The sequence below is a fragment of the Giraffa tippelskirchi genome, chromosome 8 (assembly GCF_054371585.1).
Source record: "Giraffa tippelskirchi isolate mGirTip1 chromosome 8, T2T-mGirTip1v1.2.pri, whole genome shotgun sequence".
Lineage (NCBI taxonomy): Eukaryota > Metazoa > Chordata > Mammalia > Artiodactyla > Giraffidae > Giraffa > Giraffa tippelskirchi.
In genome coordinates, this window is record NC_137282.1 from 66,900,594 (window position 1) to 66,914,985 (window position 14,392).

The following is a 14,392-nucleotide window of genomic DNA, read 5'->3' on the forward strand; positions in this document are numbered from 1 at the left end:
TGGTGACCTTCCTGCTCCCCTCAGGGCAGAGCCGCCGGCGTGAGAATGAGGGCGCTGCTGAGCCCAGGGACTGGGATGGCCTGTTGCTGCTGTGGTCCCAGAGCTCCACCCGAGACCTGAGGGAAGCCGTCTGCCCGTGAGTCCTCTCCCGCTTGTCTGTCAGCTTGTTTGAAACATGCTGGGTTTTCTGCCCAGCTGGCTAAGGGGAGTCCCTGGAAACGCAAGGGTGTGGGTTTTGGCAGACTTCAGGGAAGACATGCCAGATGAGCCTGGGAGACTCCAGCTTAATCTGGATTCAGGAGATATCTCCTCGGGCCAGCTAGTAATTGTAGGATAAGCCTAATGAGTCTTCACAGGATGAAGAGAGTAACGTGCCAAGGTAGCAATCGATGTCCTCATTCGAGAGGTTGAAGCTGGTGCTCAGAGAAGCGGGGAACTTGGCCAGAACAAGCAGGTGTGCACCCAGACAGAACCCCCAGATCCGGCCATTGGAGCTCAGGGAGGCCACTGGTGTGGCTTGTCCCTGTGGCAGGGGCCGAGGCATGCAGCCCACCCTGATTCCTGCGGGGGCCTGACTTGGGAAGTGCCATCTGGTAGCTTTGAGACTCACCAAACCAAATTGCACTGGAGAGAGGAAGGACACCTTCCTTCATCCACCCCCCACCCCCGCCGGATTCCCACATACCCTGACCCCTTTCTCTGGATTTCGGAGCCATTTCCAGAGTCCCGCTCATATGACCTCATTCGAAGTGCACTGTGGACGAGCTGCCATCTGCAGCTGCTACCACAGCAGCCAAGGGCTTTAGCTCCCGAGTACCTCCCTTCCTTTGGAACTTGGGGGCCCTCTACTCCCCACTTGCACACCACACACCTTTGCTGAGGATTGTGGGGACCCTCACTCAGTTTGCAGCACGTTGTAGCCATCCCTGTCCTCTCAATACCTCCCTTGAAACTCAGCTTGTGAGCTCCTTTGGAGCAGCGTGGCCCACCTGCAACACTGCAACGGAAGAGACACAGCTGACAGTGAAACAGCAGCTTAGATCTGACGGCCGGAAAGCTCTGTCAAAAGGGACCTCCCTCTTCACACCGTAGAGGCTCTAGGAGCCGCCAGGGTTTCGGAACCAGTGCTGGGGCCAAAAGGACTCCACAGCTGTTTTCCTTCCTGGGGAGGGTTCTGGCTCGAGTGGGAATGGCTCAAGTCTCCTAAGGTTCTGAAAGCCCACTGTGTGCAGATTCACGGTACACAGAGAGCAGAAGGTGGAGTCCTGTCCTGGAGGTGGCCACAGCTCACGGATGAGCCAGGCAGGCAGGCAGGCAGGGCATGAGAACACCTGAGCTGCCTTCATGAGTGAATGGTGTGGGGGCAGAGGAAGAGAAGCCGGTCTGCTCCCTCGTGTGGTGCCCAGGGCAGGTTGTCCCCAGAGGAATCCCTTACGACAGTGAGGACTATCACGGCTGTTTCCCAAGGGGTTCTGTCAGTGCGTGTCTTCCCCGGAGCGGTCAGGCCGTCTCTAAAATACACTGGCCATGGGCATTGCCTCTCCTTGGAACTTCCCATCTGTTTCTCTTTTTTATGGAACAGTGAATTTCTAGAGGGGTTCTGGGCCACAAGGATGTTGGGTCATTTTCTAGCCTTCTGTCATGAAGAACGCTTTCCTGGGCGTTGGGGTGGTTTGTTGTTCCAGCTCCCTTTCTTGGCTTCTTTTGGGAGCTGGTGCAACAAGAGGAGCTCAGCCTCTGCCTTCTGGCTGAGATGGCACCCTTCAAACAGCAATGCCTGCCTGGAGATAATGATGGCATTTGCCAAAAGGGCTTCGTTTGGCACATGGTATCTTGAAAGGACGTACAACGTCCTTTCAGCTATCAAAGGCTAGTTCAAAGGACATAAACATGAGAACTCTCCAGTGGAGTCTTACAGTAGGTGGAGCGTCCGAAAAAAACTCCTTCAGTCATTTCACTGAGAGTCATTGATTGGGGACACCAAGAATATAGGAAGGAATGCAGAAGGAAAAGATGAAATTGTGTTCAGGATCGGGCGGAGGGATGAACAGGGCGTGCTTGCCTTGAATCCAGGCTTTGTTGGGGGGTGGGGCATAAAGATGGAACGGGTCTGAAACTACAAAGTGGTGATGGTAACACAGTATCACCAGAGTTACACAACAGTGTTCCCAAATTGCAACAATGATGAAAAAGTTTACTAATCCCAACTTAACCAACAAAAATACAGGAAACCACGCAAAAAAGAAAACATCACCAGAAAGGTGGAAACAAACCAAATGCAAAGCAGTTCGGGGGAAAGGAACTCCATGTCCCCTGGGGGCAGACCGAGTTGACGGCGTCCACGGTGAGCAGACAGGGATGGAGGCTGCAGAGCCGACCGCTCCCCTGGACGTGGTGTTTCTGGCAAGGGCTCTGGGTCTCTGTCCAGAGCGGGGGCTCGTTCTCCCTGCAGGGGTGGGTGAGTCATCGTGGGCGTCTGGGTGTTGCGCGGGAGCCAGGGCAGGCTCTCCCTGCCGAGGCGGTGACTCCTCCTCTGCCTCGGGTTCTCCTGCCAAAGGCCGAGCAGGTAGAGGTGCACGTGGAGGTGGAGGTTCTGGCTGAGGGGGTGGGACATCAGTGCCTGGGGCTGGGGGTCCTGCAGGCACGGAGATCCGATCTGCCCGGTGTGCTGGCCAGTACCCAGCTGGCCTGGTGTCTCTGCGAGGGCAAGTCTCGGTTCTCCATCTGCCCTCGGTGGATCCCTGGGTCCTGCACCTGGAGCCACCACCTCTGTAGGGACAGGTCTGGGAAGTGGAGCCTGGTTCCAGTTGGAGGCCAGTGCTAGAGCTGTGGGAGAAGCATCGTTTGCCCGCAGGCCAGCCTTGGCATGTGCGTATCCCGGGACAGAAAGCTTCCAAGAGATTCCCAAAGAATACCCAGGGTCGGCTGTCTTTTGGGACTGAAGTGTGCAAGATGGGGGGCGGGGGGTGTGAGGCCAGCGCTTGCTGCAGGCCCAGCAGCAGCTTTCGGGGACTCGTCCCTGTGTAGCTCAGCACCCCCTCCGCACACACTCCCGTACACCAGCCCCAGCGTCCTCACCTCTGTGCTCTGGCGTGCTGGGCTCCAGGTCCTCCTGCTGCCTCAGAGGCCGGGGTTCTCGGGACTCTGGGTCGGAGCCGGGTGTGCTGAGCTCCGTGGCAGCCTCAGACTGGGCCGCCGGGTGTATCCTGGGCGGTGTCTCGGCAGCAGGCTTTCCCCGCCTCCGCTTCGCCCCCGGTGGGGCTGATGCCTCCGTGGGCACGCTCACCTGGAGCCTGCACTGGGCCTCACGGGCGGGGGGGTGGTGCTCCGACCCCTCCCTCCGGGAGCTGGATGGGGTGTCCCCGTCCTCGGCCTCATCACGTGGGAAGCTCTGCAACGACAGTGACCGTCAGCCAGCCATGCTGGGAGTTTTCCGAGCTGGGCCTGGCCAGTGGAGCCGCTGCTTCGGCCTGCTCGAACTTCTCTGCCCAGAAGGGTCAGAGACGTGTGTCTGCTCAGATCCCCACCCGGGAGGAAAGAGACCCACCTGAGGGTGTGAGGTCAGCCTGGGCGGCCGGCCCTGCCCGCACTCTCCCCATCCCGCCCAGCATGCTCTCCCCTGGGGTGTGGACACAACTTGTCCGCAGGCTTCTGACCCCACATCCACCTGGGCTTCCTTGAGGGAGACACACCCCGAGAAACCCGCATCCACACACACAGGCAAAGGACCCGGTGTTTCCGGGTGGCATGGGAGAGGTGGCCTGGCCCGGCCTGGGGCTCCCCGTGTTACCTTTCTGTTTCTCCGGGCAAAGGGCCAGAGGCGTCTCGGGGGTGCCCTGAGCCAACGTCGACAGGGTGCCCACGCACACTGCCTGTGAGCTCTCCTGAGGCCCCGGCCTCTGGGCAGGGGCAAACAGCAGAACATCTCGGCAGCAAGTGATCTGGCTGGGGGCTCCTCTCCGCTCTCGAGGCCTGGATACCCGGGTTGCGGGTTCTGTTGGGTTCTGTTGCCGGCAGGTGACATCATTTCCTGGGGTTCGTGCTGAGGTCCCTTCCCCAAAACTTCCCAAGGGAATCCCTGGGTTTCTGACTGCTCGACCACCACCCTTAAGCCATGTGCAGGCACAGTGACACCCACCCAGCCCAGCCGACAGCCCTGGGGAGGCCTGGGTGCAGCCAGGGCCTGAGCTCCGAGGGCCCCGCTGCTCTCAGACCAGGCTCCTTCTTCTCATAAGTGGTGTGGCCCTGGACAAGCATATGCCCCTCAGGGTTTCCCCAGTCTCTCCATCTGCAGAGTGGCGGTCATTCTCCCATCTGCTTCCTAGGTCTGTCGGCCTACGAGCAGCTCCATGCCTTTCCACCTGGGGCCGATATCACGTGGAGCGTGTGCGCTGAGACTTCAGAAAGAAAGATTCCTTCCTGGGCTGACACAGCACAGAATGGGGCAGAACGAGGCCTGGATGTGCCGTGGTACCCAGGAAAAGGCACTCCCCCTCCTGACTGTTTTGAGACCCCGCATCCAAGTTGGAGGACCGAAAGGAAGACTCGAAGGTCTCCCTCTCTTATAGAAAAGAGTGGCCAACTTTCTGGTCCTCTGTTTCCATTGAGATTCTGTTCAAGTGTCCCAGCTCGGCTTCTGCGGGTGGCTGAGCTTCTAATGGCTCCCTGCGTTCTTGTCTTTTCCTCTCCAAACCTTCCGTCCTTTTCCCCCTTCTGGGGTGGATGGGCGCTGTCATTGCTTCTACCTTCGAGACAGATTGATGAAAAGTCTGGACCATCGACTCCTTTCCTCTCTTTGGTTCCGTGTCTCTCTCTGGCTGTGTCCCTCTCTTTTCCTTTCTCAATTCAGTCTGTGTCTTCCTCTTTCTCTCTCGTGTGTGGACGGATGGATGCTAGGAATGCACGTGTATATGATTAGATGAGGGTTATGTTTTAGGGATAGGTTAGAGGGAGAGAAAGGCTTTAGGTCGGAGTTGGTCATGGGGGAAGGGTCAAGGGTGGTGGTGGTGTTTCTTGGAATCTGAGTGCTGTGCATTCTTCGTCTCTTTCCATATGAACCCCTTCTCAGATACACCACTTGCAAGGAGTCTCTCGTGTTCCGTTTCCTCTCTTTTGCATTTGTGAATGCTTGCTTAGCTTCTCTGTTGTGAAGAGGTTCCATTGGATGGAAACCCATTGGTGTACTTCGTGTACCTCTTTCCCTTACTTGAAGAGACCCATTTCTACCTCCGCCCAGCAAATGGCAAGGAGACTCTGATGTTAAGGAGCCTTTGACCTACGCTTCTTTCTAGCTATCTCATGACATCAGCCTTTAGGGTGAGGTTTTCCCCGATATTGAGGTGGTCTGAGATCAAAACCAATAGCGTTCTTCAGATGTAGCTGTCTGGTTTTCCCATGGACATGTATTGAAGAGGCTTTCTTGTTCCCATTTGGATATTCTCCCCTTCTGTGTCAGAGATGAGTTGAGCATGGATGCTGGGGTCTGTGTCTGGACCCTCAACTTTATTCCATCGATCTGGATCTGTGTGTGTTGTTGTATTCCCAATAGCATACTGTCCGGCTCCTGCTGCTGCTGCTGCGGCTAAGTCACTTCAGTCGTGTCTGACTCTGCGCGACCCCATGGCCTGCAGCCTACCAGGCTCCTCCGTCCAGGGCATTTTCCAGGCAAGAGTACTGGAGTGGGTCGCCATTGCCTTCTCCGATACTCTCCTGAGGATCCTAGTTTGGTCGTCTGATTTCCTTTCACACAACCTTGGATGTCCGTATCGGGGCTTTTTCGTCGGATTGTATTGACAATTTAGGCTCTTTTCTGTTTCCGTACCCCTTTTGCAATTCTTGGTTGGGTGCGAAAATGCATTGGCATTTTGGGAGGAATAGCATCGAAGCTGTGGATTGCCTTGTGGGGCTGGGATATCATTTTCCAAATAGGAATTCTTTCAAGCCCTGAGCACAGCTTCTCTTTCCAGGGATTGGTGTGGGCTTGATCTTCCTTCTTCCATCTCTCGCCGTTTTGTGAGAACAGGTCCTTCCTTCCCTTCTGGGTTAGATGGACCCGTGGGGATCACTTCAGTGAATGGCATTGTCAGTGGGGGTGATAATTCCCTTCTCATTGGAAGACTTTGCTGTGAGTATTAGAAATGCAAGTGATTTCTCTTCCCCTTCCTCCCTGTCCATCTCTCAGAGCCACCGGGAAACAGAGGCCTCACCCAGGGTCACACAGGCCTGAGGAGGTACAACTAGACTGTTGATTCTTCAGGCCCTCAGTGCTGGACATCATCCGGGATACTCTGTGTGTGTCTTCCTCAGTCTGGTGTCCCTTCAGACCTTTCCCTAGTTTTCACAGGCTTGTTGTGTTGGTGTTCTTTGTCTGTTTGGAGACACATCCTTGATAAGCTTTGTGTTTCCACTCATTCGTCTCGCGATGTGTGACCTGTCTTTTGCTTTTGTACTGAGGTCTTTCCCACAGTAGATATCTTTGATTTTGCAAAGTCCACTGTATTCTCCTGGTTTTTTTTGTGGACTGCCTTTTAGTTTTGTGTGTGAAGACTCAAAGCACGTGTCCGGTTTCGGCTCATTGTTCCTCTAGATTTGTGACAAGTTTTCATGGAATGTTTGTCTAGGGATAACTGGAAGTGAACTCGGTGTAAGGTGTCAAGTCTCCATCTTCATTCATGTCATCCCCTGCAGTTTCCAATACCCTGTTCCTGAGTGGTATTGGAGACCTTGAGGGAAGTTTGCTTGCATTGGAGTTTGCGTTTCCACCTTGATTAACTTCACACTGTTCTGCCCTCAGGGACACTGTCAAGGGGGAGTGAGGAGCAGCCTGCACTTCCAGCAGTGACCACACGGTGGGGCGAGTGCTGCTCTCCCCTCTGGGAGCCCCAGGCCACAGGCATCCCAGTGAGGAGCCAGCTCTGTGCTCAGCTGAAAGGAGTTAGTCTCTCAGGAGCCTCTGAGCCCTTCCGTTTGGATCACCCAGGGTGGGCATTTACTGTGACAGAAAAAATTGCCCTGAATTCCATGGACGGAAGAGCCTGGCTGTGTAGAGATCGTGAGTTGCCGTGAATCAGACACAACTGAGGACACAAAAATTCAATAGATTAAAACACTTTTTGGGTGTGGGGGGGAGTGAAAGGGGGTGATGTGGGTTTTTTTGTCTTATAAAATAGCCAAGGGAAATCTAGTTTAAACCTAAATTCACATATATGGGATAGGTATAGCTCTCCGTCACCCTATTAAAAAAACTACTAAACTTTTTTGAAAGTTTATTTTGTAGCTTCCTTGAGCACTTCATTGTGAAGCTTTTTTTTTTTTTTTTCTGTGACTTTGGCCTCATTAAAAAGTACGGTTTGCCTTTACTGGATAATTTTGTTCATTGGTTTCTTAGGGAATCTTGGTAATATTTGAGTTTCCTGGGGAGTATGGTCACATGACCTGGCCCTGGCCAATCGGTGCCTTCCACCTCCTTGGCCACTGTGATTGGCTCCGGACTGGGGCAGTGCCCAATCGGGGCCCAGGGCCGGGCCTCACGTTAGAAGCCAGGGGAAGAGGAGCTCTCGTCCTGCTGGGGTAGGGGAAGGGGTGGGGCCGGGGGAGGTCAGGCTCCATAAGTGGGAGGGGCGTGAGGTCCGCCTGCGGCAGTTGGTGACCTTCCTGCTCCCCTCAGGGCAGAGCCGCCGGCGTGAGAATGAGGGCGCTGCTGAGCCCAGGGACTGGGATGGCCTGTTGCTGCTGTGGTCCCAGAGCTCCACCCGAGACCTGAGGGAAGCCGTCTGCCCGTGAGTCCTCTCCCGCTTGTCTGTCAGCTTGTTTGAAACATGCTGGGTTTTCTGCCCAGCTGGCTAAGGGGAGTCCCTGGAAACGCAAGGGTGTGGGTTTTGGCAGACTTCAGGGAAGACATGCCAGATGAGCCTGGGAGACTCCAGCTTAATCTGGATTCAGGAGATATCTCCTCGGGCCAGCTAGTAATTGTAGGATAAGCCTAATGAGTCTTCACAGGATGAAGAGAGTAACGTGCCAAGGTAGCAATCGATGTCCTCATTCGAGAGGTTGAAGCTGGTGCTCAGAGAAGCGGGGAACTTGGCCAGAACAAGCAGGTGTGCACCCAGACAGAACCCCCAGATCCGGCCATTGGAGCTCAGGGAGGCCACTGGTGTGGCTTGTCCCTGTGGCAGGGGCCGAGGCATGCAGCCCACCCTGATTCCTGCGGGGGCCTGACTTGGGAAGTGCCATCTGGTAGCTTTGAGACTCACCAAACCAAATTGCACTGGAGAGAGGAAGGACACCTTCCTTCATCCACCCCCCACCCCCGCCGGATTCCCACATACCCTGACCCCTTTCTCTGGATTTCGGAGCCATTTCCAGAGTCCCGCTCATATGACCTCATTCGAAGTGCACTGTGGACGAGCTGCCATCTGCAGCTGCTACCACAGCAGCCAAGGGCTTTAGCTCCCGAGTACCTCCCTTCCTTTGGAACTTGGGGGCCCTCTACTCCCCACTTGCACACCACACACCTTTGCTGAGGATTGTGGGGACCCTCACTCAGTTTGCAGCACGTTGTAGCCATCCCTGTCCTCTCAATACCTCCCTTGAAACTCAGCTTGTGAGCTCCTTTGGAGCAGCGTGGCCCACCTGCAACACTGCAACGGAAGAGACACAGCTGACAGTGAAACAGCAGCTTAGATCTGACGGCCGGAAAGCTCTGTCAAAAGGGACCTCCCTCTTCACACCGTAGAGGCTCTAGGAGCCGCCAGGGTTTCGGAACCAGTGCTGGGGCCAAAAGGACTCCACAGCTGTTTTCCTTCCTGGGGAGGGTTCTGGCTCGAGTGGGAATGGCTCAAGTCTCCTAAGGTTCTGAAAGCCCACTGTGTGCAGATTCACGGTACACAGAGAGCAGAAGGTGGAGTCCTGTCCTGGAGGTGGTCACAGCTCACGGATGAGCCAGGCAGGCAGGCAGGCAGGGCATGAGAACACCTGAGCTGCCTTCATGAGTGAATGGTGTGGGGGCAGAGGAAGAGAAGCCGGTCTGCTCCCTCGTGTGGTGCCCAGGGCAGGTTGTCCCCAGAGGAATCCCTTACGACAGTGAGGACTATCACGGCTGTTTCCCAAGGGGTTCTGTCAGTGCGTGTCTTCCCCGGAGCGGTCAGGCCGTCTCTAAAATACACTGGCCATGGGCATTGCCTCTCCTTGGAACTTCCCATCTGTTTCTCTTTTTTATGGAACAGTGAATTTCTAGAGGGGTTCTGGGCCACAAGGATGTTGGGTCATTTTCTAGCCTTCTGTCATGAAGAACGCTTTCCTGGGCGTTGGGGTGGTTTGTTGTTCCAGCTCCCTTTCTTGGCTTCTTTTGGGAGCTGGTGCAACAAGAGGAGCTCAGCCTCTGCCTTCTGGCTGAGATGGCACCCTTCAAACAGCAATGCCTGCCTGGAGATAATGATGGCATTTGCCAAAAGGGCTTCGTTTGGCACATGGTATCTTGAAAGGACGTACAACGTCCTTTCAGCTATCAAAGGCTAGTTCAAAGGACATAAACATGAGAACTCTCCAGTGGAGTCTTACAGTAGGTGGAGCGTCCGAAAAAAACTCCTTCAGTCATTTCACTGAGAGTCATTGATTGGGGACACCAAGAATATAGGAAGGAATGCAGAAGGAAAAGATGAAATTGTGTTCAGGATAGGGCGGAGGGATGAACAGGGCGTGCTTGCCTTGAATCCAGGCTTTGTTGGGGGGTGGGGCATAAAGATGGAACGGGTCTGAAACTACAAAGTGGTGATGGTAACACAGTATCACCAGAGTTACACAACAGTGTTCCCAAATTGCAACAATGATGAAAAAGTTTACTAATCCCAACTTAACCAACAAAAATACAGGAAACCACGCAAAAAAGAAAACATCACCAGAAAGGTGGAAACAAACCAAATGCAAAGCAGTTCGGGGGAAAGGAACTCCATGTCCCCTGGGGGCAGACCGAGTTGACGGCGTCCACGGTGAGCAGACAGGGATGGAGGCTGCAGAGCCGACCGCTCCCCTGGACGTGGTGTTTCCGGCAAGGGCTCTGGGTCTCTGTCCAGAGCGGGGGCTCGTTCTCCCTGCAGGGGTGGGTGAGTCATCGTGGGCGTCTGGGTGTTGCGCGGGAGCCAGGGCAGGCTCTCCCTGCCGAGGCGGTGACTCCTCCTCTGCCTCGGGTTCTCCTGCCAAAGGCCGAGCAGGTAGAGGTGCACGTGGAGGTGGAGGTTCTGGCTGAGGGGGTGGGACATCAGTGCCTGGGGCTGGGGGTCCTGCAGGCACGGAGATCCGATCTGCCCGGTGTGCTGGCCAGTACCCAGCTGGCCTGGTGTCTCTGCGAGGGCAAGTCTCGGTTCTCCATCTGCCCTCGGTGGATCCCTGGGTCCTGCACCTGGAGCCACCACCTCTGTAGGGACAGGTCTGGGAAGTGGAGCCTGGTTCCAGTTGGAGGCCAGTGCTAGAGCTGTGGGAGAAGCATCGTTTGCCCGCAGGCCAGCCTTGGCATGTGCGTATCCCGGGACAGAAAGCTTCCAAGAGATTCCCAAAGAATACCCAGGGTCGGATGTCTTTTGGGACTGAAGTGTGCAAGATGGGGGGCGGGGGGTGTGAGGCCAGCGCTTGCTGCAGGCCCAGCAGCAGCTTTCGGGGACTCGTCCCTGTGTAGCTCAGCACCCCCTCCGCACACACTCCCGTACACCAGCCCCAGCGTCCTCACCTCTGTGCTCTGGCGTGCTGGGCTCCAGGTCCTCCTGCTGCCTCAGAGGCCGGGGTTCTCGGGACTCTGGGTCGGAGCCGGGTGTGCTGAGCTCCGTGGCAGCCTCAGACTGGGCCGCCGGGTGTATCCTGGGCGGTGTCTCGGCAGCAGGCCTTCCCCGCCTCCGCTTCGCCCCCGGTGGGGCTGATGCCTCCGTGGGCACGCTCACCTGGAGCCTGCACTGGGCCTCACGGGCGGGGGGGTGGTGCTCCGACCCCTCCCTCCGGGAGCTGGATGGGGTGTCCCCGTCCTCGGCCTCATCACGTGGGAAGCTCTGCAACGACAGTGACCGTCAGCCAGCCATGCTGGGAGTTTTCCGAGCTGGGCCTGGCCAGTGGAGCCGCTGCTTCGGCCTGCTCGAACTTCTCTGCCCAGAAGGGTCAGAGACGTGTGTCTGCTCAGATCCCCACCCGGGAGGAAAGAGACCCACCTGAGGGTGTGAGGTCAGCCTGGGCGGCCGGCCCTGCCCGCACTCTCCCCATCCCGCCCAGCATGCTCTCCCCTGGGGTGTGGACACAACTTGTCCGCAGGCTTCTGACCCCACATCCACCTGGGCTTCCTTGAGGGAGACACACCCCGAGAAACCCGCATCCACACACACAGGCAAAGGACCCGGTGTTTCCGGGTGGCATGGGAGAGGTGGCCTGGCCCGGCCTGGGGCTCCCCGTGTTACCTTTCTGTTTCTCCGGGCAAAGGGCCAGAGGCGTCTCGGGGGTGCCCTGAGCCAACGTCGACAGGGTGCCCACGCACACTGCCTGTGAGCTCTCCTGAGGCCCCGGCCTCTGGGCAGGGGCAAACAGCAGAACATCTCGGCAGCAAGTGATCTGGCTGGGGGCTCCTCTCCGCTCTCGAGGCCTGGATACCCGGGTTGCGGGTTCTGTTGGGTTCTGTTGCCGGCAGGTGACATCATTTCCTGGGGTTCGTGCTGAGGTCCCTTCCCCAAAACTTCCCAAGGGAATCCCTGGGTTTCTGACTGCTCGACCACCACCCTTAAGCCATGTGCAGGCACAGTGACACCCACCCAGCCCAGCCGACAGCCCTGGGGAGGCCTGGGTGCAGCCAGGGCCTGAGCTCCGAGGGCCCCGCTGCTCTCAGACCAGGCTCCTTCTTCTCATAAGTGGTGTGGCCCTGGACAAGCATATGCCCCTCAGGGTTTCCCCAGTCTCTCCATCTGCAGAGTGGCGGTCATTCTCCCATCTGCTTCCTAGGTCTGTCGGCCTACGAGCAGCTCCATGCCTTTCCACCTGGGGCCGATATCACGTGGAGCGTGTGCGCTGAGACTTCAGAAAGAAAGATTCCTTCCTGGGCTGACACAGCACAGAATGGGGCAGAACGAGGCCTGGATGTGCCGTGGTACCCAGGAAAAGGCACTCCCCCTCCTGACTGTTTTGAGACCCCGCATCCAAGTTGGAGGACCGAAAGGAAGACTCGAAGGTCTCCCTCTCTTATAGAAAAGAGTGGCCAACTTTCTGGTCCTCTGTTTCCATTGAGATTCTGTTCAAGTGTCCCAGCTCGGCTTCTGCGGGTGGCTGAGCTTCTAATGGCTCCCTGCGTTCTTGTCTTTTCCTCTCCAAACCTTCCGTCCTTTTCCCCCTTCTGGGGTGGATGGGCGCTGTCATTGCTTCTACCTTCGAGACAGATTGATGAAAAGTCTGGACCATCGACTCCTTTCCTCTCTTTGGTTCCGTGTCTCTCTCTGGCTGTGTCCCTCTCTTTTCCTTTCTCAATTCAGTCTGTGTCTTCCTCTTTCTCTCTCGTGTGTGGACGGATGGATGCTAGGAATGCACGTGTATATGATTAGATGAGGGTTATGTTTTAGGGATAGGTTAGAGGGAGAGAAAGGCTTTAGGTCGGAGTTGGTCATGGGGGAAGGGTCAAGGGTGGTGGTGGTGTTTCTTGGAATCTGAGTGCTGTGCATTCTTCGTCTCTTTCCATATGAACCCCTTCTCAGATACACCACTTGCAAGGAGTCTCTCGTGTTCCGTTTCCTCTCTTTTGCATTTGTGAATGCTTGCTTAGCTTCTCTGTTGTGAAGAGGTTCCATTGGATGGAAACCCATTGGTGTACTTCGTGTACCTCTTTCCCTTACTTGAAGAGACCCATTTCTACCTCCGCCCAGCAAATGGCAAGGAGACTCTGATGTTAAGGAGCCTTTGACCTACGCTTCTTTCTAGCTATCTCATGACATCAGCCTTTAGGGTGAGGTTTTCCCCGATATTGAGGTGGTCTGAGATCAAAACCAATAGCGTTCTTCAGATGTAGCTGTCTGGTTTTCCCATGGACATGTATTGAAGAGGCTTTCTTGTTCCCATTTGGATATTCTCCCCTTCTGTGTCAGAGATGAGTTGAGCATGGATGCTGGGGTCTGTGTCTGGACCCTCAACTTTATTCCATCGATCTGGATCTGTGTGTGTTGTTGTATTCCCAATAGCATACTGTCCGGCTCCTGCTGCTGCTGCTGCGGCTAAGTCACTTCAGTCGTGTCTGACTCTGCGCGACCCCATGGCCTGCAGCCTACCAGGCTCCTCCGTCCAGGGCATTTTCCAGGCAAGAGTACTGGAGTGGGTCGCCATTGCCTTCTCCGATACTCTCCTGAGGATCCTAGTTTGGTCGTCTGATTTCCTTTCACACAACCTTGGATGTCCGTATCGGGGCTTTTTCGTCGGATTGTATTGACAATTTAGGCTCTTTTCTGTTTCCGTACCCCTTTTGCAATTCTTGGTTGGGTGCGAAAATGCATTGGCATTTTGGGAGGAATAGCATCGAAGCTGTGGATTGCCTTGTGGGGCTGGGATATCATTTTCCAAATAGGAATTCTTTCAAGCCCTGAGCACAGCTTCTCTTTCCAGGGATTGGTGTGGGCTTGATCTTCCTTCTTCCATCTCTCGCCGTTTTGTGAGAACAGGTCCTTCCTTCCCTTCTGGGTTAGATGGACCCGTGGGGATCACTTCAGTGAATGGCATTGTCAGTGGGGGTGATAATTCCCTTCTCATTGGAAGACTTTGCTGTGAGTATTAGAAATGCAAGTGATTTCTCTTCCCCTTCCTCCCTGTCCATCTCTCAGGGCCACCGGGAAACAGAGGCCTCACCCAGGGTCACACAGGCCTGAGGAGGTACAACTAGACTGTTGATTCTTCAGGCCCTCAGTGCTGGACATCATCCGGGATACTCTGTGTGTGTCTTCCTCAGTCTGGTGTCCCTTCAGACCTTTCCCTAGTTTTCACAGGCTTGTTGTGTTGGTGTTCTTTGTCTGTTTGGAGACACATCCTTGATAAGCTTTGTGTTTCCACTCATTCGTCTCGCGATGTGTGACCTGTCTTTTGCTTTTGTACTGAGGTCTTTCCCACAGTAGATATCTTTGATTTTGCAAAGTCCACTGTATTCTCCTGGTTTTTTTTGTGGACTGCCTTTTAGTTTTGTGTGTGAAGACTCAAAGCACGTGTCCGGTTTCGGCTCATTGTTCCTCTAGATTTGTGACAAGTTTTCATGGAATGTTTGTCTAGGGATAACTGGAAGTGAACTCGGTGTAAGGTGTCAAGTCTCCATCTTCATTCATGTCATCCCCTGCAGTTTCCAATACCCTGTTCCTGAGTGGTATTGGAGACCTTGAGGGAAGTTTGCTTGCATTGGAGT

The 14,392-nt window shown here is 55.2% G+C and overlaps 2 protein-coding genes across 2 annotated transcripts; both read right to left on the reverse strand.

The window, feature by feature from the left end:
• LOC145517308 (uncharacterized) lies at positions 1-3,972 on the reverse strand. The gene is made up of 3 exons (XM_081519586.1): positions 3,791-3,972; positions 3,079-3,391; positions 1-2,826 (listed from the first exon to the last, which is right to left on the reverse strand). Exons 1-3 carry the CDS (start codon positions 3,923-3,925, stop codon positions 2,198-2,200), a joined length of 1,077 nt encoding a protein of 358 aa, XP_081375712.1. The 5' UTR covers positions 3,926-3,972; the 3' UTR covers positions 1-2,197.
• Positions 3,973-9,818: 5,846 nt separating this feature from the next.
• Positions 9,819-11,620, reverse strand: LOC145517203 (uncharacterized). The gene is made up of 3 exons (XM_081519471.1): positions 11,433-11,620; positions 10,721-11,033; positions 9,819-10,468 (listed from the first exon to the last, which is right to left on the reverse strand). The coding sequence occupies exons 1-3, from the start codon at positions 11,565-11,567 to the stop codon at positions 9,840-9,842; spliced, it is 1,077 nt and encodes a 358-aa protein (XP_081375597.1). The 5' UTR covers positions 11,568-11,620; the 3' UTR covers positions 9,819-9,839.
• Between the last annotated feature and the right edge of the window lie 2,772 nt (positions 11,621-14,392).

Bases quoted from the DNA above. Each gene is read 5' to 3' on its own strand.
- LOC145517308 (XM_081519586.1), bottom strand. From the start codon at position 3,925: ATGTTCTGCTGTTTGCCCCTGCCCAGAGGCCGGGGCCTCAGGAGAGCT. The intron at 3,392-3,790 runs GTAACACGGGGA...CTGTCGTTGCAG, and splicing joins TTGCCCGGAGAAACAGAAAG to AGCTTCCCACGTGATGAGGC. The intron at 2,827-3,078 runs GTGAGGACGCTG...CTTCTCCCACAG, and splicing joins CAGCACGCCAGAGCACAGAG to CTCTAGCACTGGCCTCCAAC.
- LOC145517203 (XM_081519471.1), bottom strand. From the start codon at position 11,567: ATGTTCTGCTGTTTGCCCCTGCCCAGAGGCCGGGGCCTCAGGAGAGCT. The intron at 11,034-11,432 runs GTAACACGGGGA...CTGTCGTTGCAG, and splicing joins TTGCCCGGAGAAACAGAAAG to AGCTTCCCACGTGATGAGGC. The intron at 10,469-10,720 runs GTGAGGACGCTG...CTTCTCCCACAG, and splicing joins CAGCACGCCAGAGCACAGAG to CTCTAGCACTGGCCTCCAAC.